Source organism: Tachyglossus aculeatus, chromosome 11 (assembly GCF_015852505.1).
Source record: "Tachyglossus aculeatus isolate mTacAcu1 chromosome 11, mTacAcu1.pri, whole genome shotgun sequence".
NCBI classification, from domain to species: Eukaryota; Metazoa; Chordata; class Mammalia; order Monotremata; family Tachyglossidae; genus Tachyglossus; species Tachyglossus aculeatus.
The window spans coordinates 9680940-9707927 of NC_052076.1; the positions used below are offsets into that span (position 1 = coordinate 9680940).

A 26988-nucleotide genomic window follows, 5' to 3' on the forward strand; every position below is an offset into this window, starting at 1 on the left:
CCTGAGCCCATGAGTGCCCCGACCTTCCGCTCCCGACAGCTCCTAATGAACTGTGCACTGAACCTGGACCTCATCTACTCTCCTAAGCACTTAGTACAGTGCTCGGCACATAGTAAGCACTCAATAAATAGACACTGATTGATTCATTTTTTGCTTTTTTAATTTTACTTGCTCCCATGTGCCAATCACCAATCCCCTCTGCACCTTCTTCTTAGATCATGAGCCCCTCTGGGCAAGGGACCCTGTCTAAGTCTCACCCTTGTATTCTTTCCCAATGCTTAGTACAGTGCTCCACACACAGTGCACACTATTTCTACTATTACTTAATCAGGCCCAGCCTTGTCCAAGTGAGGCAATGGAATCTGAACTCCATGTCATCTATCTTGACGCTGACCTCTCACCCAAGTCCTGCCTCTGGCCTGGAACGCCCTCCCTCTTCATTTCCGACAGACAATTACTCTCCTCACCTTCAAAGGCTTATTGAAGGCATGACTCCTCCAAGGGGCCTTCCCTGACTAAACCCTCTTTTCCTTTTCTTCCACTCCCTTCTGCGTAGCCCTGACTGGTTCCCTTTATTCATCCCCCAGCCCCAAAGCACTTGTGCACATACCCATAATTTATTATTTATATTAATGCCTGTCTCTGTCTAGGCTGCAAGCTCGTTGTGGTCAGGAATGTGTCTGTTTATACTGTTATACTGTACTCTTCCCAAGTGCTTAGTATAGTGCTCAGCACCAAGTAGGCTCTCAGTAAATACCATTGATTGACTGACAATCTCTCTCACCTGTAGATCTGGCTCAGCTGGCACTTGTTAAGCACTTACCATGTGCCAAGCATTGTACTAAGTGCTGGGGTAGACACAAGTTAATCAGGTGGGACACAGTCCCTGTCCCACACAGGGCTCACTGTTTTAATCCCCATTTTGCAGATGAGGTAACTGAGGCACGGGGAAGTGAAGTGACTTGCCCAAGGTCACACAACAGGAAAGTGGCTGAGCCAAAATCCAGGTCCTTCTGACTCCCAGCCCTGTGCTCTATCCACTAGGCCAAGCTACTTCTTTAATTCTGTTGTATTGTACTCTCCCAACCATTAAGGACAGTGCTTTGCACATAGTAAGTGATCAATAAATAGCACTGATTGACTGGCTGATTGATCAATTTCCACCATCAGCATCATCATTAGAACCGAGCAGCCCCGGACTCTGCTCTGCAGGCTCGGGGACTGCTTGCCGCACCAGTGGTGACAGGCCGTGATGGGCCGCCATGGCTAGGAAAGAGACCGAGGGGAGAAGGGCTTTGACCAGGTTGGTCTCTCCCTCCCTGCTGCTCCAGGGCCACAGTGACCTGCCCTGCTGGAGCCATGAGCTAAAAGCGGAGCTGAAGGTGGGAGAGCTGAGCAGGGCGTCCAAGCCTCTTTAACCCTATTTTTGGGGGGCTGGCCTCCCACCCCAGCCACCCCCAGCCAAGCCCCCAGCTCCCCTGAGCGGAGGGTGACTCCGAGGCAGGACGCGCTCTTACCCAGGGACGCCTGCGGACTCCATGCGGTTAGCGAGGGAGACGTCATGGGACCACACGTCGTACTGCCACTTCCGCAGGCCGATGACGCCACACAACACGTTTCCCGAGTGGATGCCGACCCGCATGCTGATGTCCACCCCCGTGGCCTCCTTCACCTGCCTGCATGACCACCGGACAGGACCATCGGCCTGGCCTCGGCCACCACCCTCTGCCCCCAGCCAGACCATCGCTGCTTTTCCAAGCAGCTGAAAGTACCCGGCTGATTGTGGGATCAAGGGATAATGCCACTGTGGGACAATTCAGCCACCCCCCTCAACTGCTCACATTCAACATGCCCCCTCACTCCCACACTCCCTTATTCCACTCCGACTGGCCTCTCTCATCTTCCTCTCTCTACCCCGTTTCCCTTCCTACTGGGTCACCCTTTTTTTAATGATATTTGTTAAGCACTTACTACATGCCAGGCAGTGTACTAAGTGGCAGAGTAGATACAAGCTAATCAGGTCAGACACAGTCCATGCCCCTCATAGGACTCACAGTCTTAATCCCCATTTTGCAAATGAGGTAACTAAGGCCCAGAGAAGTGAAGTGACTTGCCCATGGTCACACAGCAGACAAGTGGCAGAGCTGAGATTAGAACCCAGGTCCTTCTGACTCCCAAGCCCATGATCTATCCAGTAGGCCATGCTGCTTCACTTGGGTCAATACCTCCTTAACAGCTAGTTGCTCCTGCTACCCTCTCTCCCCCCAGCACTCAGGTACAGATCCTTACACTCAGTTGCTCAGGAGAAGCAGAGTAGCCTAGTGAAAAGAGCACAGCGTGGGAGTCAGTGGAACATTCATTCATTCACTCAATCGTATTTATTGAGCGCTTTCTGTGTGCAGAGCACTGTACTAAGTGCTTGAGAAGTACAAGTTGGCACATATAGAGACTGTTCCTACCCAACAACGGGCTCACAATCCCGCCTCCAACTCGTACCTGCTGTGTCACCTTGGGCAAGTCACAATTTCTCTGTGCCTCAGTTCCTTCACCTGCAAAATGGGGATTCGTTGCCTCTTCTCCCTACTTCTTCTTGAGAAGCAGCATGGCTCAGTGGAAAGAGCCCAAGTTTGGGAGTCAGAGGTCATGGGTTCTAATCCCATGACCCAGTTCTAATCCCGGCTCTGCCACTTGTCAACTGTGTGACTATGGGCAAGTCACTTCACTCCTCTGTGCCTCAGTTACTTCATCTGGAAAATGGAGATTTTTTAATGACATTTATTAAGCGCTTACTATGTGGAAAGCACTGTTCTAAGTGCTGGGGAGGTTACAAGGTGATCAGGTTGTCCCACGGGGGTCTCATAGTCAATTCCCATTTAGGACGGCAAGCTCCACGTGGGACAAACCTGATCACCTTTTATCCCCCCCAGCGCTTAGAACAGTGCTTGGCACATAGTAAGCACTTAATAAATACTACCATTATTATTATTACTATTACTTAGACTGCATGGGGCATAATTACCTTGAATCTACCCCAGCACTTAGTACAGTGCCAGTACAGTGAGACAATAGTGTCTCTTCTACTTAGACTGTGAGTACCATTAGGGACATAATTTACCTTGAATTCATCCCAGCACTTAGTACAGTGCTTGACCCATAGTGAGCATTTAACAAATACTACAATTATTACTTCCCCTACATGTAAATTATTTTAGAGTCCATTTCCCCTGCTGGACTGTAAACTCCTTGAGGGCAGGGAGGGTGTCTACTTACTCTGTTGCCCTCTACCAAGAGTTTAGTAGTGTTCCAAACAGACTAAGAGCTCAGTAAATACCATGGATTGAGTATTCCTCAAAGTCTCCAGAAGAGGACATTCAGCATTCCCAATCACTCTTTCCAATGGCTCACAAGCCTAACCTAAATCCCTTCTGCTGCAACCAAGACTTTCTCCCTCTCTTTCTGCCTTGAGTCCATCTTTTAGTCTTTTCCCCCCTTTCAGCTCAAGTCACTTAGGTGCTCCAGTCTAGGGCCATAGTGTTTGTCCATAGAGACCCGGGGCCCCCAAGAACCCAGAGAGGAGAAGAAAGGGATGGGGGGGTGGAGGGGAAGAGGACAGAGAAGGGGGAGAGGGACAGGGAAAAGGACAGAGTTGAAGGAGGAAAAACAGGGGGGAGAGAAAGGGGGAGACAGAGAGAGAGGAAGGGAGAGAAAGACCCCAAACCTCCTGTGTGAGGTTGCCCGAATTCATTTCATCACTTACTTGATGGCCTCACACATGTCCAACCCCATCTTCACACAGTTGCGAGCGTGGGTGGGGAGAGACACGGGCAGGCCGGAGACACAATAATAGCAGTCCCCGAGAATCTTGATCCGCATACATTCGTTCTCCTGAAAGACACAGCAAAGTGGGAGTGGAGAAGGGAACGTGGAGGGAACAGCCGGGGGCCCAATCATTCCAAAAAGCCTCCTGGACCTTCCCTGGGGCAGACAGGAGTCCTGACCATCCATCCCAATGCCCGCCCGCCTGAGTTTGCGTGGAAGAAACCCAGCGTTGGCTTTTTCAAGGGGACTGTCTGAACGGGGACTGGGGCTGGCTGGGACTAATGGTGGTGGGGTTGTGGGGAGACTTGTAGGGAGGTTTTGTTACAGAGGAATTTTTAAATAAAGAAGAGCAGCAGGACAGCCTGGTAAAAGCAGTAAAGGATCGGGAATAGACATGTGCATTTTGATCCCGGCTCCACCACTTACCTGCTGTGTGACCTAGGGAAAGTCACTTAACTTCTCAGGGCCTTATATGGGGAAACTGGGGATTCAATACCTGTTCCTCCCACCCACGCCCCCGCTTTAGACTGTGATCCCCCTTGGGACAAGGACTGATTGCAGCCTGATTAGACTGCATCTACTTCAGTATTTGACGTGTTGAACAAATATCTCAATCCCTCCTCCTCCTCAACTCCAAATCAAGATGCCCTGGCTCATCTGCCCTGCCCCCACAGGAGTTGGGTAGGGGGATGGAAACACAAGTGTTTTGCCCCAGTAGGCAGCTCTGGGTGGGCAGAGAAACACCTGGCTAAAATGGGTATATGGATTATCTGCTAATTTCAATTATCCGGGATCCTCTGCATCCACCATACGACTGACGGTTCCACCCTTCCTCGGGAGCCCTGAGCCCCCCACCCCGCCCTCAGGCCCTACTGTCTACAATTTGCTATGGCCCCTAGTGTCCCTGGGATGCTCAGTGTCACCGAATGGATTCAGTCCAGCTGGCCCGGTTCATTATCCAGAAGGCCACTCCCTCTGGTTCTAGTCCCGATCTTAACAACCTAGTCAAATGACTTGCTAGGAATCCCTGTCCCCTGGGGAGCCCGGCGGCCAATGGCGATTCAGCGGGGGCCAACAGAGAGCATGGGGAAGGCAGCTCCTCATCTTTCAGAGGCTTCTTCTCCTCTCCCCAGGGCCCCAGCTGCTCGGGCCGCACTCTTCAAATGATTTCACTCCTCTGGGATCTCGGACCTGAAATGTTTGGGGACCGCGGCCCACTCTGATCCTGGCATGAGGAAATCCCTGCGGGGACCGGCACCCAGGCTATCTTGGCCTTCCTCTGCCACAGCGGTGGCCAACTTCGGTGAACTTTGAACTGACCGGAATGGACGCGGGCTCCTGGCAGAGGTTCCAGAGAGCTAAGGTTCAGTTCGGTCCAATTTGATATCAAGACCAGCCATTTAAAATGAGCTCTTATCAAAACCCAGGAAATTGGCGTGAGACTGCGGGGGTCCCCATGTCTCTCTCTCTCTCTTTGTCCATCTCCTCCTGCCCACACAGGGAGGCAGCCCGGTCTAGCAGAAAGGGCCCCTGGCCATTGGAGGACCCAGGCCCTAGTCCCACCCAACTCTGCCACTGGCCTGCTGTGTGACCTCAGGCAAGTCACTCAACCTCTCTGAAACTCAATTTCCTTATCTATAAAAAAGGGATCAGGCAATTGCTCTCCCTCCCTCTTAGAATATAAGCCCATGTGGGATCCAGCCTGGGTTTAGTCTGATTCTCTAGCATCCACCACAGAGTTTGGCATAAAGTCAGCACTTAGTAAGTAACATAACTAACAAGCCCTGGGTCTTGAGGGTTGTGAGCTCAACTTGAGTAGGACTTGGGGAGGGAGGGAGGGAGGAAAGGGGTCCCAGCACTTGGATTCTGTAAAATGAGGATAGTAATACCTGTCTCTCCTTACTTACAAATGGCAATAATGATGCTTGCATTTATTAGGGATTTACTATGTGCTGAGCACTGGGGCAGATACCAGAGAATCAGATGGGCACAGTTCCTGTTCCCACAAAGAGCTCACCATCAAAGAGGGAGGGGGAGCAAGTATTTTTATCCCCAATTTGCAGATGAGGAAACTGAGGCCCAGAGAAGTGACATACTGCAGGCAAGTGGCCGAGCCAGGTCTAGAACCCAGTTCTCCTGACTTCCAATCTCATGCTCTTTTCATGAGGCCACCCTGTGGCTAATGAGCTCTGGAAAATAAAAAATGCTCTACAGAGTCAAGGTATTATTGAATAGAAATTACAATAATAATAATAATTGTGGTATTTGCTAAGTGCTTACTATGTAACAAGCACTGTGCTAAGATACAAGATTATCAGGTCCTACATGGGGCTCAGTCTAAGGAGGACAGAGAACAGGTATTGAACCCTGTTTTACAGATGAGGGAACTGGAGCCCAGAGAAGTGAAGTGACTTGTCCAAGGTCACTCACCAGGTATGTGGTCAGGCCACGTTTAGAACTAAGGTCCTCTGTCTCCCAGACCCTGGCTCTTACCACTGGGTCAGGGAGACCCAAACTAGGAATCAAGAGAATGGCAGAGAGCCAGTCAGAGCCTCGGAGGACAGGGAAAGCCCCCGAGCCAGAAAGCCCCCGAGCCAGAAATTCCTGGCAAGACCCAACTAGAAGGCCTGCAGAAGGAGCTTACCTTGGCAATCTGGTCAAACTTTCCAAACAGCTCATTAAGCATGACCACCAGCTCCTTGGGGGAGCAGTCACTGGCCAGCCGGGTGAAGCCCACAATGTCCGCGTACAGGATGCTGAGGAGGAGAAAGAGGAAAGCTGGGTGGGGGGTGGGAGGGAAGGAACATAACATGGAGAGCAGACACTCCCTGCTTGGCTCGGGGGGCGGAGGGCATGAGCATCAAACCGCCAGCCCTCTGGGAAGCTGGCATCCCTTCTCTGGGAAGGGGGGCAAGGCTCCGGCAATGGGAAAGACTGACACCTTTATGCCTTCAGAAACTTAAACGCACAGCCTACCCCCTGGCCACCCTAAACACATAGCCCATCTCCTGGCCACCCTGACACCCCATGTCTCGGCAGCCCGGACAGGGTCCTGGAGGGAGAGGAGAGAGGTTAGCTCTAAGGACAGCAATCAATCATATTTATTGAGCGCTTACTGTGTGCAGAGCACTGTACTAAGCGCTCATAAAAGGATCATCAAATGATCCTGGCCAGGGGCCCATGCACTCCTCTGCTCCGGATACTTGGAGTTCCTTTTCCTTCTTTTTATTTTTTTTAAATGGTATTTGTTAAGTGCTTACTATGTTCCAGGCACTGTACAAAGCATTGGGTTAGATACAAGATAATCAGGTTGGATGCAGTCCATATCCCTCATGGGGCTCACAGTCTTAATCCCCCCTTCTCTTCACCCAACCGAGTCCTTGCCCCATAAAGCTGTTCCGAACGTTCACCTGCCCTGGGGGCTTCTCCAATCACCCTGGTTTCCAGCCAATCACCCCAACCTCTTCCGCCTCCCGCACTGGAACCTCTAACAAAAACCCTCCTACATTTCTGCTGCCTCTATGCTGCACTGTTTGTCTCTCCATTTCTAGCTCGCAGTGCAACTTGGATGGCAGGTTGCCATCTTTGAGCGTTTTTGTGCCCTGTCTGCCCCACTAGGTGGGTGAGGAGGGGTGCAGGCCCCAAGGTCTGCCTTTCCTCCGTATGCCCCTACAATAGCCAGGGCAGTGGGTGCTCAGTACACCCCACCAACTGGCTGGCTCCTCTGGGCCCTTCACTAAGTGCTGAGATCCCAGCATGGGGGCGGCCTGAGCCAAGAGCAGAATAGTTTGGGGGTACAACAACTGGGGTTCCCCCAGCCAGGAGGACTGCAAAGACCACTGGAATGAGAGTTCTTGGATGTTGGGGTTTCGCCAGCGTTCAAAGGTCCCCTGAGCGTCATTGTTCTCAAGACAGAAAAAAACCTCAGGAGTCTTCACCAGGATAAGCGCGTTGTGGAAATGGAACGCGTCCACCCACTGTTATATTGTTCTCACCCAAACGCTTAGTATGGTGGTCTGCACACAGTAAGGACTCAGTAAATACCATGGATGATGATGACGACCTGCCTGAGGCCTAGCTCCCTGATTTCACTGAACCACTCCCTCTTCACTTTCAGATGCCCCCTATCCTGAATACCAAGGGGATTGTTTAGGGTTTCAGCAGCCAGACCCTGCTCATCAAGGGCTGGTAGGGACAGAACTTTGAATCTTCCTCCCGCTCTTTCCTTGGTAGCGTCCCTCTCCCGCCAGAAGCCGTAGCTCCTTTTCCACTTCTCTGAAAGGATTGCCCCCAACCCCCGGTGGGTCACACTGGCTTGAACCTCATTTGTGCCCAGATTAGTAATATCCTTTCTTGTACAGAAAACTAGGGAACAGAATTCCTTTCTAAATCACTTATAGCCCTGACAGTACCCACACCCAACTCTCCCTTTCAGGAACCTCCCATAAACCTCCTCTCTGTCTCCTCTGGGGCAGTGTGGGTAAGGACATCAATGTCCAACCCAGGGGAACGGTGAGGAGGAAGCAACCACCAGTTGAAGGGCCAGTGCCAGAGAGGCTCCTCTGAAAGCTCACTGTGGACAGGGAATATGTCTCTTATATTGTACTCTCCCAAATAGTACAGTGTACTGCACATAGTAAGTGCTCAATAGATATGATTGACAGTCTGGGCCCAAGGGGCTATAAGACCAGTTTAAGCCTGAATAGTTTGAAAGCAGGATTCCCAGGGACAAGCCCCTCCCCTCCCCCAGTGTCAGCTTGCCCTTCTGTAAAATGGGGGCAGCTCTGGAAGCACTTACATGTTAGGGACAAGGAGACTTCCAAAGCCAAGTAGCTGGAAGGGTCCAGCTTGAGCCCCTTAGAGACAGGAAGAGGAGGTTTCTGGGGACAATCCAGGGACCTCGCTGGGCAATGGCTGCTCAAGGGCCACTCAGCCAGGTATTTGAGGGGAGAGAGGGCCGAGGCAGGTGGCAGTGGGAGGGCGGGACTGAGCATCCGCAGAGCCCAGAACCCACTGCCAACACCCTCAGGACAGGGAGACAGCAGCCTCCGGCGCCCGTGCTCACCTCACGTTCTGGTGCCTCTTGACGTAGAGGCTGTGGAAGTTGTTGTCGGGTGCGTGGCGGGTGTCATTGTTCTCCTTCAGCCGCTCGATGATGGCCAGCTTCATGCCCATGGAGATGTGGGCCGGCAGCACCGACAGCAGCAGGTTTTCCTGGGGAGGCCGGGGGGGAGATGGGGTGGTGTCAGGCAGGGGGAGTGGGTGGTCCCTGGGGCGGGGAGGGGGAGGAAGAACACCCCTGCAAGCTGGGGACATCTCAAAGGGTCAAAAGCACCACTGTTTCCCGTGCTGGACTGCTCCCCACCCCTAGGGAATGGAGAGGGAGAAGCGGAGAAGGCAAATTCATATTGGATTTGAAAGCCTCTTTGGACTCTGTTAAGACATTTCATGAAATAATAACTGTGGCACTTGTAAAGTGCTTACTACATGCCAAGCACTGAGCTAAGCGGTGGGGTAGATAGAGCACAATCAGAGCAGACACAATCCCAGCCCAACACGGGCTTCACAGTCTAAAGTGGTAGGAGAACAGGCATTTAATCCCCCTAATAATAGAAACTGCTCTTCCTGAAGTGTTTACTATGTGCAAGCACTGTGCAAAGTGCTGGGTAGATAGATACAAGATGCTCAGGCCAGACAAAGTCCCTGCTCCACATGGGACACACAGTCAGAGTAGGAAGGAGAACAGGTATTGAGTCCTCATTTTATAGATTAGAAAACCAAAAGGACAGAGAAGTAAAATGATTTGCCCAAGGTCACACAGCAGGTGGGTAGCGGAGTCAGGACTAGGACCGATTTCCTGACTCCCAATCCTGTGCTCTATTCATTCATTCGTATTTATTGAGCGCTTACTGTGTGCAAAGCACTGTACTAAGCGCTTGGGAAGTACAAGTTGGCAACATATAGAGACAGTCCCTACCCAACAACGGGCTTACAGTCTAGAAGGGGGAGACAGACAACAAAACATGTGGATAGGTGTCAGGTCGTCAGAACAAATAGAGTTAAAGCTAAATGTACATCATTAACAAAATAAATAGAATAGTAAATATGTACAAGTAAAATAAATACAGTAATAAATCTGTACAAACATATATACAGGTGCTGTGGGGAGGGAAAGGAGGTAGGGCGGGGGGATGGGGAGGAGGAGAGGAAAAAGGGGGCTCAGTCTGGGAGGACCTCTTGGGGGAGGTGAGCTCTCAGTAGGACTTTGAAGAGCTCTATCCACTAGGTCACACTGCTTCTCTAAATGGCAACAACTTGCGACAACAGGCAGGCGCAGCCCTTAAACAGCCTTTGCATTTGTTTTCAGAAAGAGATCCCACTTTGTTCTTTAGGACTTTGGGCAAGTGGAGGACAGAGGAGGTTCCATAGAGTAGACTCTATCCCATCCTGACTTCCCCGACCCCACCGGGAAAGAGAAAAACAGCCACAGTTTGACACTACCCTCCAAAACTCCAGGAAGACTGATGGATACTAGAGTCGTCTCTGTGGATATGGGAGTACAATGAACTCTGAGGAGCCTGAATTTCTGCTCCTCTAGCCACAGCACCCTACCAATCTGGTTTCTACTTTGTGTATTTGTAAGGGTTGTGGTTGAATGCCTCATCATTCCTGATGTGTCTGTCTACTAACCCTTCTCCCAACTTATCCTATTAGATTCAAGGGACAGGGACTGTGTCTAATTCCCCCTGCATATTCTCTTCAATCACTTAGTACAATGCTCAGCATGCAATAAGCACTTAATAAATACTACTGCTACAAGGAGGAGGGGGTGGAGAATTACTGCTCAGAAGTCTCAGCTGAACACTGTTGGCAAGGCCAGATTGTCAGCTCCCTGAGGGCAGGGATGATGTCCACTTAGTCTAATGTCCTTTTCTAAACAATGCTCCGCACATGGTAAGTGCTTCATAAATACCCGCGATTGACAGAGGGTGAGGGGCTGATCATTTTCTCTCTCTCTGCTCACCTGTTGCCTCTTCTCAATCTTCAGCTTCCTGCGAATCTGGATGCACTTTAGCGTGTGCTGGTAGAGGTGGCGGGAGGCGTCCTGCATCTGGTGCTTGTGGAAGGCTCCCACCACGTTCCCGCAGAGGAAGATGATGGCATTGGCGGCCAGCTGCGTGGGAGTAGTTGGGAGGGGAGACAGAAAGGAAGCAAAGATCATAGACTGAAGACTCTCAGCTCATTGTGAGTAGGGAATGTGTCTCTCTATTGCTATATTGTACTCTCCCAAGTGCTCAACGCTGTGCTCTGCATGCAGTAAGCACTCAAATATGATTGAATGAATATATAATAATAATAATGATGGCATTTATTAAGCACTTACTATGTGCCAAGCACTTTTCTAAGTGCTGGGGAGGTTACCAGGTGATCAGGTTGTCCCACAAGGGGCTCACAGTATTAATCCCCATTTTACAGTTGAGGGAACTGAGGCACAGAGAAGTGAAGTGACTTGCCCAAAGTCACACAGCTGACAATTGGCAGACCTGGGACTTGAACCCATGACTTCTGACTTCCAGACTGTGAGCCCGCTGTTGGGTAGGGACTGTCTCTATATGTTGCCAGCGTGTACTTCCCAAGCACTTAGTACAGTGCTCTGCACACAGTAGGCGCTCAATAAATACAATTGAATGAATGAATCACTCCAAAGCCTGGGCTCTTTCCACTGAGCCATGCTGCTTCTCTACATGAAAGGTAACTTGTGGTGGGTGCGAGGGAGCCTTGTCTCAGCTCCAGCTCAAAGATCCACAATCCCCTCGCCCCAAGTCCACGCTCTCAGCTGGCAGGGATTGAAGAGGAGGAAAAGGAGGCAGGCAGTTGGCCTCCTAACTGATTTGGAAGGCCCTGAGAGACCACGGGAGAGTGCCCTGCCTCTGCCAAATCCCTGCCTTCCTTTTGGGAAGCGAGGCCAGCCACCTCAGTGCCTGGTGGAGAAAACCATCTCCACCCTGCTGAGCCGCCAGCCCAGAGCAGCGAGGCCCTGCCCCCTGCCTATGCAGCGATGTTGGAAATTCCTAGAAAATGCCCAGAGCTCCGACTTGCTAAGGAGGCATCTGAGCCCCAAAGTCACCCCTAGGAGAGCCCGACACTGCCTGAACCCCGAAAGGCAAGGTAGTATGGATAAGTGTTTCTGGGGACCTTCCCAGCCTCCCCCATCCGACTCTTTTTCCCCACCTGGCTCACAGCAGCTGCTGTTGCCATCAAACAGCCACTTGGTGCAATGATATTATCCCACTGTGCTGGGAGCTGCAGCAACTTCCCCGCTACAAACCGTATGGCTCTTTGTGCCCCAATTACTCAGAGTTTTCATTTCCTTTGGCTCTTCTGCAAACTCCAAGCCCCAAGCTACAGAATAAGGTGTCAGATTTTCTGGAGAGTAAGAAAAGCATGACCTTTTCCTTAAGCCTCTTATTCAATCACATTTATTGAACATTTACTATGTGCGGAGCACTGAGCGCTTAGGCCTCCTGAGGAAACTTTCCACTTCCCAGCCAATGCTGGAGACCCTCCCATAGTAGGGCTGGCCAAAGCCACCTGAGGGCAAGAGATCAGCCCAACTCGGTGTCTGGTCAGCTGGCAGTTTGGGATGAGAGTGAAAAACCTTTTCATCTGGCCTTGAGTTTCAGGGAAAGGCAAGGTGAGCAAGGAGCAGGTTGGGAAAACTTCACCCCCAGACCCCAAATGTCCCAGACCCCAACCACCCCAGGCCCACAGTGCCAGCCTGCTCAGGAGAGTGGGCAGCCCCCTTCCCACCCCCCTAAATTTTTCTAGCATCCTGGGAGGTGTGACCACAGGAGACAACATGCGCCTCTAGGAGCAGCCTGCAGCAAACAAATGAGCGCAAGATGTACCGACTCCGTTGGGTTATAATGTACTCTGTTATTGTTGTATTATACTCTCTCAAGTGCTTAGTACAGTGCTCTGCACACAGTAGGTGCTCAATCATTGATTGATTGATCTCCAGGGCCAGTTCGTGTCCCCTCTCTGCTTCATCTCCAGGGTGCTTCCCAGGCCCTGGGCTACAGGGGCGGGGAGCAGCCAGGGAGGGAGATGTGGTGAGGAGAGGAGTGAGGAAAGACATCCTAAATGTCCCATAAGTTTCCAGAGTGGTAATGGCACACAGCTGCAGGCGTTCTTCAGAAAGGGAAAATTGGCTCAGAGGTTATCTCAGCGAGACATGACGAACACCCAGAAAATATGTGCCGTTTGCCTGCCTTGCAGGTGGTCAGGGGGCTCACACTAATGAAGAGAGAGAGGGAGAGGGAGAGTGCAGAAAGCTGGGAAGGGACAGATGGGTGCCGGGAAACAAACCCCCAGTGCTTGGAGAAGGAATGTCACTTAGTGGATAGAGCTTAGGTCTGGGAATCAGAAGAACCTGTCTTCTAATCCCTCCTCTGCCACCTAGGCAAGTCAGTTCACTTCTCTATGCCTCAGTTACCCCATCTATAAAATGGGGGTTAAGACTGTGAGCCCCATGTGGGACAGGGGCTGTGTCCAATTTGATTTGCTTGTATCCACCCTGGTGCTTAGTACAGTGCATGGCACAGTGTAACTGCTTAACAAATACCATTATTATTATTATTACTATTATTATTGGAAAGGCAGCAGAGAAGACTGACGGTCCACCCCTTCACCCTCCGGGGGCAGCCAAGAGCTGCCTTTATTCCTGGCGTTTCTCTCTAAGAAATAATAATCGTGGTATTTGTTAAACCAGTCAGATGGGACATAGTTCCTGTCCCTAGTTCTGCTGCTTTTCAGCTTTGCATGTGCATCCCCCTTCCAACTGCAGGGTGAGTTTTCTGGGGCTTGTCACTGTTTCACTCCCTGGCCTTTCAGAGGAATGGGGAAAGACTTGTAAACAAGGCTCCCAGCTTCCCTCCTAAATATCTCCTCTCACCAGCACTGGCTAGACACCTGGCAGTCAGCTGGCGGGCTACAGGTCCCACGCTCTGGTGGACAGAGACCCTCGAGGGATCCGCCTCTCGGAGCGGACACCTCCGTGGGGTCTCTAAGAGGACGTCTGGAAGGGGAACCCACACAGAACCCCAACCCCAGTGGTTGTTGGGAAGCCCTGGTCCAGGCGGGGAGCTGGGAGAGACCTTGATGGGGTAATGACCTGATGTAATCCCAAGCCTCCGATAGGTATTTCAGGGCCTCAGCTCAACTGGGCGATGTTTGTTTTAAAGCTCCAGGAGACCCGAGGCTAAACTCCCAAGACCACTGGGGCTCAAACTCCTGCCAGAGACCTGACTTGCTATCTGTGTGACCTTGGGCATGTCATTTAACATCCCTGGGACTCAGTTTCCTCAACTGTAAAATGGAGATGCAATACTTGTTCTTCCTCCTACTTAAACTTGTGAGCTTCATGTGGGACAATCAGTCAGTCAACTGAAGTTATTGAGCGCTTTCTGTGTGCACAGCACTGTATTATGCACTTGGGAGAGTACAAAAACAATATAACACACAAAGAACTTACAGTATAGAGGGGGAGACAGATATTAATATAAATGAAATTAAAGATATGTACACGAATGCTCTGGGGCTGGAAGTGGGGATGAATAAAGGGAGTAAGTCAGGGCAATGCAGAAAGGCAGTGGAAGAACAGGAAAAGAAGGCTTAGTCAGGGTGGTCCTCTTGGAGGAAATGTGCCTTAATAATGCTTTGAAGGAAGCGGGGAAGAGGAATTATCTGTTGGATATGAAGATGGAGGGCATTCCTGGCCAGGGGCAGAATGTGGGCGAGAGGTCAGTGGAGTTACAGATGAAACTGAGGAACAATGAGAAAGCACTAGAGGAACAAAATGTGGGGGCTAGGTTGTAGTAGGAGAGTAGCATAGGAGAGGGCAAGGTGATTGCTTTATAGCTGATGATGAGGAGATTTTGTTTGATGCGAAGGTGGGTGGGCAACCACTGGAGGTTCCTGAGGAGTGGGGAAACATGGTCTGAACATTTCTGTAGAAAAATGAACTGGGCAGCAGAGTGAAGTATGGACTGGAGTGGGGAGAGGGAGGAGAGGTCAGCAAAGAGGCTGATAGAGTCATCAGGGCAGAATAAGATAAGTGCTTGGATAAACATGGTGACAGTACTGTCTGACAGAGACTGTGTTCAACCTGATTAATTTGTTCTATCCCAGTGCTAGGCACATAGTGTGTGCCTAACAAATACCATTAAAAAAAAATCATGTCAGTGAGGTGCGGGAGACACTGAACCCAGGTGATGCAAGCAGGCAGGGGGTGGAGCTGGGACTAGAACCCAAGTCTTCCAATTCCCACTTGGCATCCCTGATCCCTCATGGGGCTGAAATCTAAGAGGTAGAGAGCAAGGCTCTTATCCCCATTTCACAGACAAGGAAACCAAGGCCCAGACAGGTCACATGTCTTGCTCCATGTCCTACAACAGGTGAGTGGCAGAGCTGGGTCTAAGACCTATAAAATGGGGATCGAGACTGTGAGCCCCATGTGGAACAGGGACCGTGTCCATTCTGATTACCTTATATCTACCCTAGCACTTACTACAATGCTTGGCATATAGTAGGTACTTAAATACCACAATTATTATCATTATTATTACTAGGAGCTAGGAGGAAAAGACTGAATTGAGATCCTTTCAAATAGGAGGCATCTCCCCCATCTCCCCAATGGCGGCTTGGGCTGCTTAGAAGGACAATCAATCAATCCTATTTTAATGGTATTTACTGAGCACTTACTGTGTGCAGAGCACTTTACTAAGGGCTTGGGACAGTATAATACAGCAGAGTGGGTAGACATCATGAGCTTAAAGTCTAGAGGCCATAGCCATCCTTGAGCACCACAGATTTGCACTTGTTTGTGACCATATCCACTTGAACGATCCTACCCTGCTCCCCTGGACTGGACACCTCTGATGCCCAAGGAAAGAAGACAGAGAACAAGAAGGAAAATCAAAGCCTGCCGGGGGTGCCCTCTGCCTCCACAGCCCCTGAAGTCCCAGGGTGGCCTCCTTTTGCCCATCTTCTTCTCCTCTCCCCTCCAGATCAGAACATCACCACCCTATCCCCACCCAAGGCTCCAACATCCAGCAGGGCCAACAGACAAGTCACCCTGGAGCCGGCCCCAAGGGACAGGGCCCGTTCTAGTCTGGACAGCAGGAGAGTGAGGGAGGGAAGGTCCAGCAATGCCAGCCTGCTCACTCAGTGGTCAGACACACTGGGGCACCATCCACTCACCCCCACCCCTGCCCACCCGCTTTCCCACGTGGCCTGGTTTCCTAGCCCCGACTCTCCCCGGCAGCCGATGCCCGGCCTCATGACTAAACCAGATGGCGACTCCATATTCCCAGCCAAACCCCACCAGCGCTGGACAAATATACCTGGTTCCAGAAGCCCATTCCCCATAGCCTGATGCCAAAGACCAGCAGGTGGGACATGGCAGAGACGCTGCTGACGATGATGGCATCCTTCATCCCCAAGGGCAGCATGGTGTATACTGTGAAGATCAGGAACAAGAAGAACGGGACCTGGGGCAGAACACAGGGCTCAGAACGAGGTTGGGAACTATGGGAGAAGTGTAGGGGCCGGTAGCGGGCTGGAGTCGGGGGAAGGATGGGAGGCAGGGGGGCCCCCTCCAGTGGGCTCAGTCTGATGGACGATGGATCTGAATGTTTTCAGTTACGGTGGGGGCGAGGGAGAAGGCACCCAAGGCCTAGGTACAGACAAGTCTGGTTATCCTTTGGCTGATTATTCAATGGGAAGATGATGATAATAATAATTTCAGTATTTGTTAAGCACTTACTATGTGCCAAACATTGTACTAAGCATTGAGTTGATACAAGATAACCAGTTCAGATACAATCCCAGACTCTCCTCCCAGGGGGTGGGTGGGATGGGTGCGCCCGCTGGGCCGGCACTCACTCGGTCCTGCTCGTGGCTGTGCTTTCCCCCCCATCTTAACTCCTTCCCTTCCCCACAGCACCTGTATATGTGTTTGTACATATTTATTACTCTATTTTACTTGTACCTATCTATTCTATTTATTTTATTTTGTTAGTATGTTTGGTTTTGTTCTCTGTCTCCCCCTTTTAGACTGTGAGCCCACTGTTGGGTAGGGACTGTATATGTTGCCAACTTGTACTTCCCAAGCGCTTAGTACAGTGCTCTGCACACAGTAAGCGCTCAATAAATACGATTGATTGATTGATTGACTTTACTTGTACCTATCTATTCTATTTATTTTATTTTGTTAGTATGCTTGGTTTTGTTGTCTGTCTCCCCCTTCTAGACTGTGAGCCCACTGTTGGGTAGGGACCGTCTCTATTTGTTGCCAGCTTGTACTTCCCAAGCACTTAGTACAGTGCTCTGCACACAGTAAGCGCTCAATAAATACGATTGATTGATTGATTTGCTCACAGTCTAAGCAGGAGAGGTACAGAATCCCCATTTTAGGGATGAGGAAACAGGCCCAGAGAAGTAAGGTGACATGCCCAAGGTCACTTGACAAGCAAGTGGCCGAGCCAGGATGAAAACCCAGGTCTTCTGACTCACAGGCCTGTGCTCTCTTTCCCCTAGACCTTACTGCTTCTGGATTCTCTGAGTTCCTCTGTGCTGCCTGCCTTCTCTCTCCTGGGGAGCAGCTTTGGAGAAAGGCTTGACAGAGAAGGAGGTTGATGGGCCTGGCCAAAGGGAGGAACTGGGTGGATTTTCAGAATTTGCAGCTACCAGGCCATTAGCAGGACTTCAGAGTAAGGGCAGAGCGACGGACCCCAAGCCAAGGTCAAATTTAGGCAGGAATGTGGGATGGATTTTAGCAGCACCTTGCCCCAGGACCTTCTCGCAGATGTTTCCCCATTTTAAAGGATAGGATTCAGCTTCACTTACTGAGACTCCATTCCAAGGATCCTCAGGGCCACAGCAGTGAGGGCAGGGGGCCGAGGGCTACAGCGACTGCCCGGACGGCCCCTCCCTCCCTATTCTTCAGTGCCTCTCTGTGGGCAGATTCCAGCTTTCTGGAGTTCCATGCCTCGGACAGACAACGGTGGGAGAGCTGCCGTCAAGCCTCGAGCCAGAAACGCTGATTAGCTCTCTCCTGGGACTGCTAAATGGCCCCTTCAGAGGAGGAGCCGTCTGAAGGATTCTACCTCAGAGACTGCTGCCTTGTAATTAGCCCTAGGTAATGATGTGTCCTGAGGGCAGGCTGGGACCTGCTCCCCAGGGCGATTAGAGAGTCAAGGGGGCCAAGCCGAAGGCCAAAGCCCGACTCCCCGCAGCCACATGTTATCCGGGCCAGGCTCCCCTCTGCTGCATTTATCTAGGCCAGATTCCCCCCAGCCCTGGGTTATCCGGGCCAACTCACCCGCAGCAGCGGATTATCCATCCTGGCTCCCCCCAGCCATGAGATATCCAGACCCGGCTCCCCCCAGCTGCAGGTTTTCCAGGCCTGACTCCCCCTAGCTGCTGGTTATCTAGGCCCGACACCTCTACAGCCATGGGTTATCTGGGTCCGGCTCCCCCCAGCCTCAGGTTAACCAGGCCCAACTCCCCCGGACTCACCACAACTGGGTTATCTGGACCCTACTCCCCAAAGGTGGATCAATCAGCCTCTCCGCCTCCTCCTCTTCCTCAACAAACTCTGAGCCTCTTGGCCACTCCTCTTGCCCCCACCCCCACCATCCTCCCTCACACCCGAGGTGGTCAGGGGAAAATCAGCTAGGAATCCAACCACTGGTTCCCCACGGTCCTCAGGAGTAGCTCCAGGATGGACCTGCATTCGCCAGGGTAGGAAGCAGAGCAGGGCCCCATTTCCCTATTATCCCCCAACTTCGGTCGGCTGTGGGGGAGATACAGGAAGGGCAAGGGGACCACAAAGACAGATACCTGCTCCCAGACGCAGATGTTCCCATTCTTCCCCGAGTCAAAGGTGAGCACACAGCCCAAGCTCAGGAAGCACATCCAGGTGAGCCCGGCAAAGAACCTGAGCCATCTCCGGAACAAGGACTCGATGTACACAAGCACCAAAATGACCCCGAAGATGATCAGGGTCGTGAAGACTGTCACGGTAAAGGCGAGATGATCTTCGATTTTCTGTTTCTGGCAACGCAAAGACACCCGCCCGCCCTGTGAGGCTAAAGATTTCTTAAGCCTGGATAGAACCATGTGAATAATAATAATTATTATTGTATTTAAGCGCTTATTATGTGACAAGTGTTTTCTAAGCACTGACGTAGAGACAAGCTAATCGATTGGAGAGAGTTCCTGTCCAACATGGGGCTCACAGGCTTAACACCCATTGTACAGATGCAGTAACTGAGGAACAGAGAAGTTAAGTGACTTGCCCAAAAGCAGACAAGTGGCAGAGCCAAGATTAGAACCCACTACCTTTGACTCCTAAACCCGTGCTCTTGCCACTAGGCCCTAGAGAAGCAGCAAGGCCTAGTGGGAAGAGCCCAGTCCTGGGTCTGATATTTGCCTTCTATGTAACCCTGGGCAAGTCACGTTACCTGTTCGTGCCTCGGTTTCCTCATCTGTAAAATGAGGATTCATTATCTGATCTCCCTTCCCGTAACACTGGGAACCCTGTGTGGGACAAGGACTGTATTTGACTTGATTATTTGGTATCTACCCCAGCGTTTAGTACAGTGCTTGACACATAGGAAAAGCTGAACAAATACCACAGTTATTATTCATGCCTGAGATAAGTTATTTCCAAATGCCATCTTGCAAATTAGGATGATTTTCCTATGATTTGTACATGAACCCACACACCCCTACCTGAATGACTACACAGAAGTGGACACTTTGGCCACCTGCGTAACTATGTATCCCCAGTAACCTCTCCCAACACTTATGACTTAGGTCAGTGCTAAGCATAGGGGGAACACTAAAAAAATACTGACTTAGCATCTAGTCGGAAGAGCATGGTAGTAGGGCATTTAGGGAACAAACAGATGCAATCCCTGTCCTTGAGGATCTTACAACCAAATGGTTTGGAGGTGGGGTAAATGAGAAATTATTGGCAGGGTAGAATACTCTTCCTTCAAAGCCCCAAGCCTGTGTACTCAGTATCCTTCTCTTCTTCCACGGTGCTAGACTGGAACTGCTTATTATGTGCCAGGTACTTTCTAAGCACTGGGGTAGAGACAAGCTAACTGATTTGAGAGAGTCTCTGTCCCACATGGGGCTCACAATCTTAACCCCCATTGTACCAATGAGGTAACTAAGGCACAGAGAAGTTAGGTGATTTGCCCAAGGTCACAGCAGACAAGTGGCAGAGCTGAGATTACTCTCCCTTCAAAGCCCCAAGCCTATATACTCAGTATCCTCCTCTTCTTCCACCGTGCTAGACTGGAAGCTCTTTGAGGGCAGGGATCATGTCTACTAAGGTGACATCATCTTCTCCAAGAGGCAGTCCCTGATGAAGCTCTCTTTCTCTGATTACCTCTCCCTTCTGTGTCCACTATGCACTTGGCATTTGCCCCACCCTCTGCATCACAGCATTTATGTACATATCCGTAATTTATTCATTTATATTAATGCCTATCTTTCCCTCTAGACTGTTGTGGGCAGGGAATGTGTCTACCAACTCTGTTTCACTGTACTCTCCCAAGAGCTTAGTACAGTGCTCTGCACACAGTTAAGTGCTCAAATACTGCTGATGGATTGTTCATATTTCCTCAATCACTTATTACAGTGCTCTGCACAGAGGGCATGCTCAATACTCTCAATTTATTGGCTCCCCATAGTGGACTAGTAATGTTATTTATTAAGCACTTGCTTTGCACATTTGCACTTTGCAAATACCAACTGAACAGATCAGACCCAGTTCCTGTCCCACACAGGATCCCCAATCAAAATGGGGGAGAGTAGGAACAGGGAAATGCAAAACAATCAATTGCAAAATCAGCAGTCCAAGACGACGATGTAAAAAGACACCACACTGTTCTCAGGGGAAGGAGTGTCCCGTGATTCTAGACCTTCTAGCTTCAGTGCTCTGTAATCAATGGTATTTACTGAGCGCTTACTATGTGCAAAGCAACTGTACTAAGAACCTGGGAGAGTACAATACAAAAGAATTAGCAGTCACGTTCCCTGCTCCTAATGAGCCTACACAAAGTAAGCACTCATATACCACTGATGGATTGACTGTTCCATTGTAGTCCTCCTCGGCTAGTTCTGCCTTTACCATCAGCACCTCTTCTCCGAGAGCCAACCTGAGCAGCAGCAACAGCTTCTGAAGCTGAGGGCTGGGGTTATAGGATGTCGCCATGTACCCTAGTCCTCCATCCCCAGCTTCTTCTCTGGCAGCCCTGACACATCTCCCTCTTCCTCACACACACACACACCCTGCAACAGCCTAACTCTCATCCTTGACCTCATTTTCCCCTTACCACCACCCCTCGCACCCTCTTCCTCTCCCTCTCTCTCTCTCTCTCTCTCTCTCTCACACACACACACACACGCACACACACACACACACACACTGTCTCTCTCTCTCTCTCTTTCACACACACACCCTGCAGCAGCCCAGCTCTCTCATCACAGTCCTCAGCTCACACTGTTCGCTGCTCCTCCCTGACCCACCCTCAACTCCCGGCCACAAAAAAAAAAACCTCCTAAATTTCTACCTCCAACACTTCCCTGATGAAATCCCAACCACCCCCTAAGTCTTATCTAGCCAACAGTCACCCCCAAACCGCATATATTTTTATTACCCACCCATAGTATGGATGGAATACATGCATATTTAATTAGACACTCAATTCCTGATTCTCTTATTTCACCTGACATATGTGGTCAACTCTAGCTGACCCTTTCAATCGATCCATGGTATTTGTTGAGCACTTACTGTGTGCAGAGCATTGTATTAAGCGCTTGGGAAAGTACAACATAACAGTGTTGACAGACACATTCCTAACCCACAAGGAGTTCACAATCTAAAAGCACTGTGGTTAACTCTCTAGCTGATCTTTTTGATCAATCCATGGTATTTATTGAGTATTTATTACATGCAGACCACTGTACTAAGCACTTGGGAGAGTATTCCTGCTGCTCCCACTCCCCCACAATAATTTTTTAATAAGCACTTACTACGTGTCAAGCGCTGGGGTGGACAAAGTTAATCAGGTTGGACAAAGTCTCTGACCCACCCGGGGCTCCCAATCTAAGTAGCGGGGAGAGCAGGGATTGAATCTCCATTTTCCAGATGAAGTTACTGGGGCCCAGAGAAGTGATGGGATTTGCCCAAGGTCACACAGCAGGCAAGTGGCGGGGCCTACACTGGACCCCAGGTGGATGGTGCAGCATGTGCTATCAGAGAGAGCATGGGCATGGGAGTCAGAAGGACCTGGGTTCTAATCCCATCTCCGCCACATATATGCTGTATGACCTGGGGCAAGTCACTTCACTTCTCTGTGCCTCAGTGACCTCATCTGTAAAATGGAGATTAAGACTGTAAGCCTCCTGTGGGACAAGGACTGTGTCCAACCTGATTAGCTTGTACCTACCCTAGTGTTTAGAACTGTGCTTGGTATACAGTAAGCGCTTAACAAATACTGTTATTAATAATAATAATAACACAGGTCCTGTGCCTTCCAGGGCCATGCTCTCTCTAATAGGCAACACTGCTTCTAGGTCGAGGGCTCCGTCCACCCAGCCATCTCAAGCCCTCAGGGATGGGATGGGTTGGTGGGGGTGAAGAAAGCCATTCCACTCACCGGGCAGGAAAAGAAGACCCCAATCAGGACCAGGGAAAAAACGATAGCGATGGTGAGGAAGATGAGCAAGAGCGGATAGTGCTGGCTTGTGTAGCGGTACTTCTCGTACAGCGTGTCTTTGATCTTCCAGTCTTCGCCGTCGTTAAAAAAGTACTTGCCCTTGGCTGGCATGGCACCCCAGTCCGGCCTGGTCCTCCCTCGTCGCTCGGCAACCAGGAGGGGAAACGCATCGGCTCCCCCGGCCAGGGCCGCCCGGCGGGGCCGCGGGGAAATGGAGGGTGCGGGCCAGGGAGCCGGGGGCGGGCTGCTCACGTCCAGGATCGGGGCATCCTCTCGGGGGGCTGAGGGCCGATGCTCAGCGGTGAGGGGTGATGCCCGGGCCCCCAGACCACCAGCTCCATCCTGCTCTCCCGCCCCCACCACCTCACCTTTGCCCGCCACCTAGGGGGCCTCCTGCAGCCGAAACATCACCCCTCGCCACCTCCCACTGGCTGAAGCCAGTCCTGCGGAGACACAAGACAGATCCTGGGATGTAATGAAACGGGGTCGGGGCAGTACCTTCCAACACCCGTCCCACACTTCTGCTCTTCATTCATTCATTTGTATTTATCGAGCAGGCCCTTGCTCTAACCACTATGCCATGGGAAGGGCATGACGTAGTGGACAGAGCACGGGCTGGAAGTCAGAAGGTCGTGGGTTCTAATTCCGGCTCCACCACTTGTCTGCTCTGTGGTCTTGGGCAAGTCACTTTAATTCTTTGGCCTCAGGTACCTCATCTGTAAAATGGGGATTGAGATTGTGAGTCCTACGTGGGACAGACCGTGTCCAACCCGATTTGCTTGTATCCAACCCAGCACATAATACAGCTCCTGGCACATAGTAAGCACTTAACAAATACCACAATTATAATTATTATCATCATCCTCATCATTATTATTGAACACTTACTGTGTGCAGAGCACTGTACTGAGTGCTTGGGAGAGTACTAAGTAACAATAAACAGACACATTCCCTGCCCACGACAAGCTAACAGACTAGAGGTAGGGACGGACATTAATATAAATAAATTACAGATATGGAGGGCAGAAGTGTTGTGGTACCTACTGAGCACTTAGTCTGTGCCAAACACTGCACTGAGCATTTGGGGAAAGTAGAAGAGAACAAGCAGACATGATTCCTGCCCTCCAGGAACTTACCATCTGGCAAGAGAAAGGGTCACCGTCCTAAGGACGTCAACTGCTCTCTGGGAACCAGGCTCCCTGTCCTGCAATTCCACTCATTCCTCCATTTCCACCCTTAATCCATCAACGGTATTTATTGAGTGCTTAATGTGTGCAGAGCACTGTTCTAAGCTTTTGGGAGAGGACAACAAAACAGAGTTGAAAGACACACTCCCTGCCCACAATGACCTTACAGTCTATTCATTCATTCAACGGCATTTCTTGAGCACTTGCTGTGTGCAGAGTATTTAACTAAGTGCTTGGGCGAGTACAATATAACAACAAACAGATGTATTCCCTGCCCACGACAAGCTTAAAGTCTATGGTCCTTTAGAATGGAAACTCCTTATGGGACATCAACTGTGACCAATCTGGTGGTCTCATTTCCACCCCAGAGCCTAGCACAGGGTTCAGCATCTAGCAAGTGTTTAACCAACACCACGATTATTCTTCATTGTTGTTTTAAACAGTTTGGGTGGGTCCCGGATGGAGGTAGGGCCAGCCAACAGCTATCGCACCTGGGGAGATGACACCGGTCTCACAATGCCGACAGAAATGATTCTCACCCCACCCATCCCCAGCACCAGGCACTCCAACAAATACCTTCCCTGCTGACCTGTGGGTCCTGGCACAACTGTCCTCAAGAGCAAAGAAAGTTCAACTAATCTCTTTGAGGGCAGAAATTGCATATACCAACTCTGTTATATTGTACTCTCCCAAGAACTTAGGACAGTGCTCTGCACCAGCGCTAAGTACAGTGCCTGGCATATAGTAAGCACTCAACAAATGCCATTTAAAAAAAGCACTCAATACCATTGATGGATTTAATTATTCAAAGCCTTAAGAGCATAACTCCTTCAAGAAGTCTTCCCCGACAAAGCCCTCATTTCCTCTCCTCCCATTCCCTTCTGTGTCACCCCTGCACTTGGATTTGCACCCTTATTCACACCTCCCTCAGCTCCACAGCACTTATGAATAAATCCATAATTTATTAATTTATATTAACGTCTGTCTTCCCCTCTAGTCTGTAAGCTCACAGTGGGCAGGGAACGTGTCTACAAACACTTTTATATCATACCCTCTCAAGTGCCCACAACGTTCCCTGCTCACAACAAGCTTACAGTCTAGAAGACTCTCCCAAGGGCTTAGTAAAGTGCTCTCTGCACAGTAAGTGCTCAGTAAATCCGACATTGATTGATCAATTGATTCAATCAGGCTACCGCTTCTTGAACCCCTGTCTTCTGAGCTGCAGGTGTATGGGCAAGAAGGCTGATTTCTAAGACTTTCAAGAGAATGTCTCCCCCTTCTAGACTGTGAGACCATTGTTGGGTAGGGACTGTCTCTATATGTTGCTGACTTGTACTTCCCAAGTGCTTAGTACAGTGCTCTGCACACAGTAAGTGCTCAATAAATACGACTGAATGAATGAATGAATGAATGCTAGTCTCAGCTGACAGATAGCAACCCCAAGAGCTCCCTGTGTTCTTCACAACTCACGTTTGTGACCCTCGGCTCCTTCCTGTTCTGGGGGTGGCAGAGGTCTTGCTAAAAACCCTCTGGAGAAGCAATGCCAAGGAATAACCATTGTCCTTCTTTATCACCACCTCCCTGGCCCCGATGGCATCACCACCTCCAAGATATGGGAGGTGGGAGGGAGGGGGAATGAGAAATGGGAAAACCGATTCAAAGTCAGAAGCAGAAAGAGGGAGGGAAGGAGGGGGAGCCCACCACAGACTGCCACTTGGTCTGAAGCCTCAGCCTTGCCAGTGGTCATGGCTAATTAAGGGGCTGCCCAGGGCAACCAGCCCCAGGGAATGAAAAACGGGCCCTGGGGAGATGAGTTCCATTGTTCCTCTGGAGGGAGGGACGGTTTCCAACTTGGTTCCTGAATAAAGGTCAGTCCAGGCCAGGAGAGGGCTTGAGAAAAAGCCAGCCAAGTAGAAAGAACATGGCTGCCCTCCCCTCCGTGCCGCCAGAGAAAAGTTTTATTAAGGCGTGATAACAGGCCCCTGGCTTCTTCACCATGGTGCCGCTGGCCCGGTGCCTGCCTAGACCATCTCACCCAGGAGAGCGGAAGCTGAGGGGCGGGGAGCACCACGGCCCACATAAGGGTGCCCGGGGCAGGGCTGGGCCGACTCTGGATAGCCGGTTGCTTCTGGCCTTCCCGACTGAGGTGACGGAGACCTGCCCACCGGCCCTTCTAAGTCTGCAGCAGGCAGAAGGCTCAAAAATAATAATAAAAATAATAACAACAACAAAGATACTTGTTAAGTGCTTAGTGTGTACCAGGCACTGTTCTAAGCACTGGGCGGGGGGATACAAATTAATCAGGTTGGACACAGTCCCAGTCCCATATGGGGCTCATGCTCTTAATACCCATTTACCCATTTACAGATGAGGTAACTGAGGCCTAGAGAATTCATTCATTCATTCAATCGTATTTATTGAGCACTTACTATGTGCAGAGCACTGTACTAAGCACTTGGGAAGTACAATTCGGCAACATATAGAGACAGTCCCTACCCAACAACGGGCTCACAGTCTAGAAGGGGGAGACAGATAGCAAAACAGAACAAGTAGACAGGTGTCAATACCAACAAAATAAATAGAATTATAGATATATGCACAAGAGAGAAGTGAAGTGACTTGACCAAGGTCACACAGCAGACATGTGGTGGAGCCAGGATTAGAAACCCAGGTCCTTTCGACTCCTAGGCCCAGGCTCTATCCCCTACGCCATGCTACTTCTCTAACCACGCTGCTTCTCTACTCAAGAAAGTTGGTACAGTGACTCTTAATCTGCCTTCTCACAGAAGTCCAGGGGAAGGGTATGGGGTACAGATGACACCCACTTTCTTGCGGGGATCTAGCCCACTCGCCAGACTGGAATTGACCAGGCATTCGGACACAGTGTCCACTCTCCCCATCGGCCCCCATCTGCTCTGCTGGAGGGTGCAGCCAGCCACCTAAGAATGACTTCTCCAGGTCATACGTCCTCCTGATCCAAATCAAATCCATCAGCTCCAGGCCAGACAATGCAGGTGACAAGCTAGTGCTCGATTTTACTTCCCAGCCAAGACTCCCCTCAACCCCCAAGACTGACTCTTCACATTGCTCCCCGATGCCCTAGCCTGCACCAGCCTGAAGATCCATTCCCCTTGTGGGTCAGGGCATCCAGGCTGCCAGCTATCTGCCTGTGGGATCCCAGA

General features: G+C 50.6%; 1 protein-coding gene across 2 annotated transcripts in view; it reads right to left on the reverse strand.

Moving 5' to 3' along the window:
* Positions 1-26988, reverse strand: part of ADCY7 (adenylate cyclase 7) — a 55999-nt gene that overhangs the window by 20446 nt on the left and 8565 nt on the right. For both annotated transcript variants that reach the window (XM_038753760.1, XM_038753759.1), the window contains exons 2-9: positions 22560-23062; positions 18724-18936; positions 16224-16370; positions 10844-10993; positions 8885-9033; positions 6464-6575; positions 3758-3885; positions 1518-1676 (exon numbers count right to left, since the gene is read on the reverse strand). In XM_038753760.1, coding sequence (XP_038609688.1) covers positions 1518-1676; positions 3758-3885; positions 6464-6575; positions 8885-9033; positions 10844-10993; positions 16224-16370; positions 18724-18936; positions 22560-22730 — 1229 coding nt within the window. In that variant the 5' untranslated portion in view covers positions 22731-23062. The remainder of the gene's footprint in view (positions 1-1517; positions 1677-3757; positions 3886-6463; positions 6576-8884; positions 9034-10843; positions 10994-16223; positions 16371-18723; positions 18937-22559; positions 23063-26988) is intronic.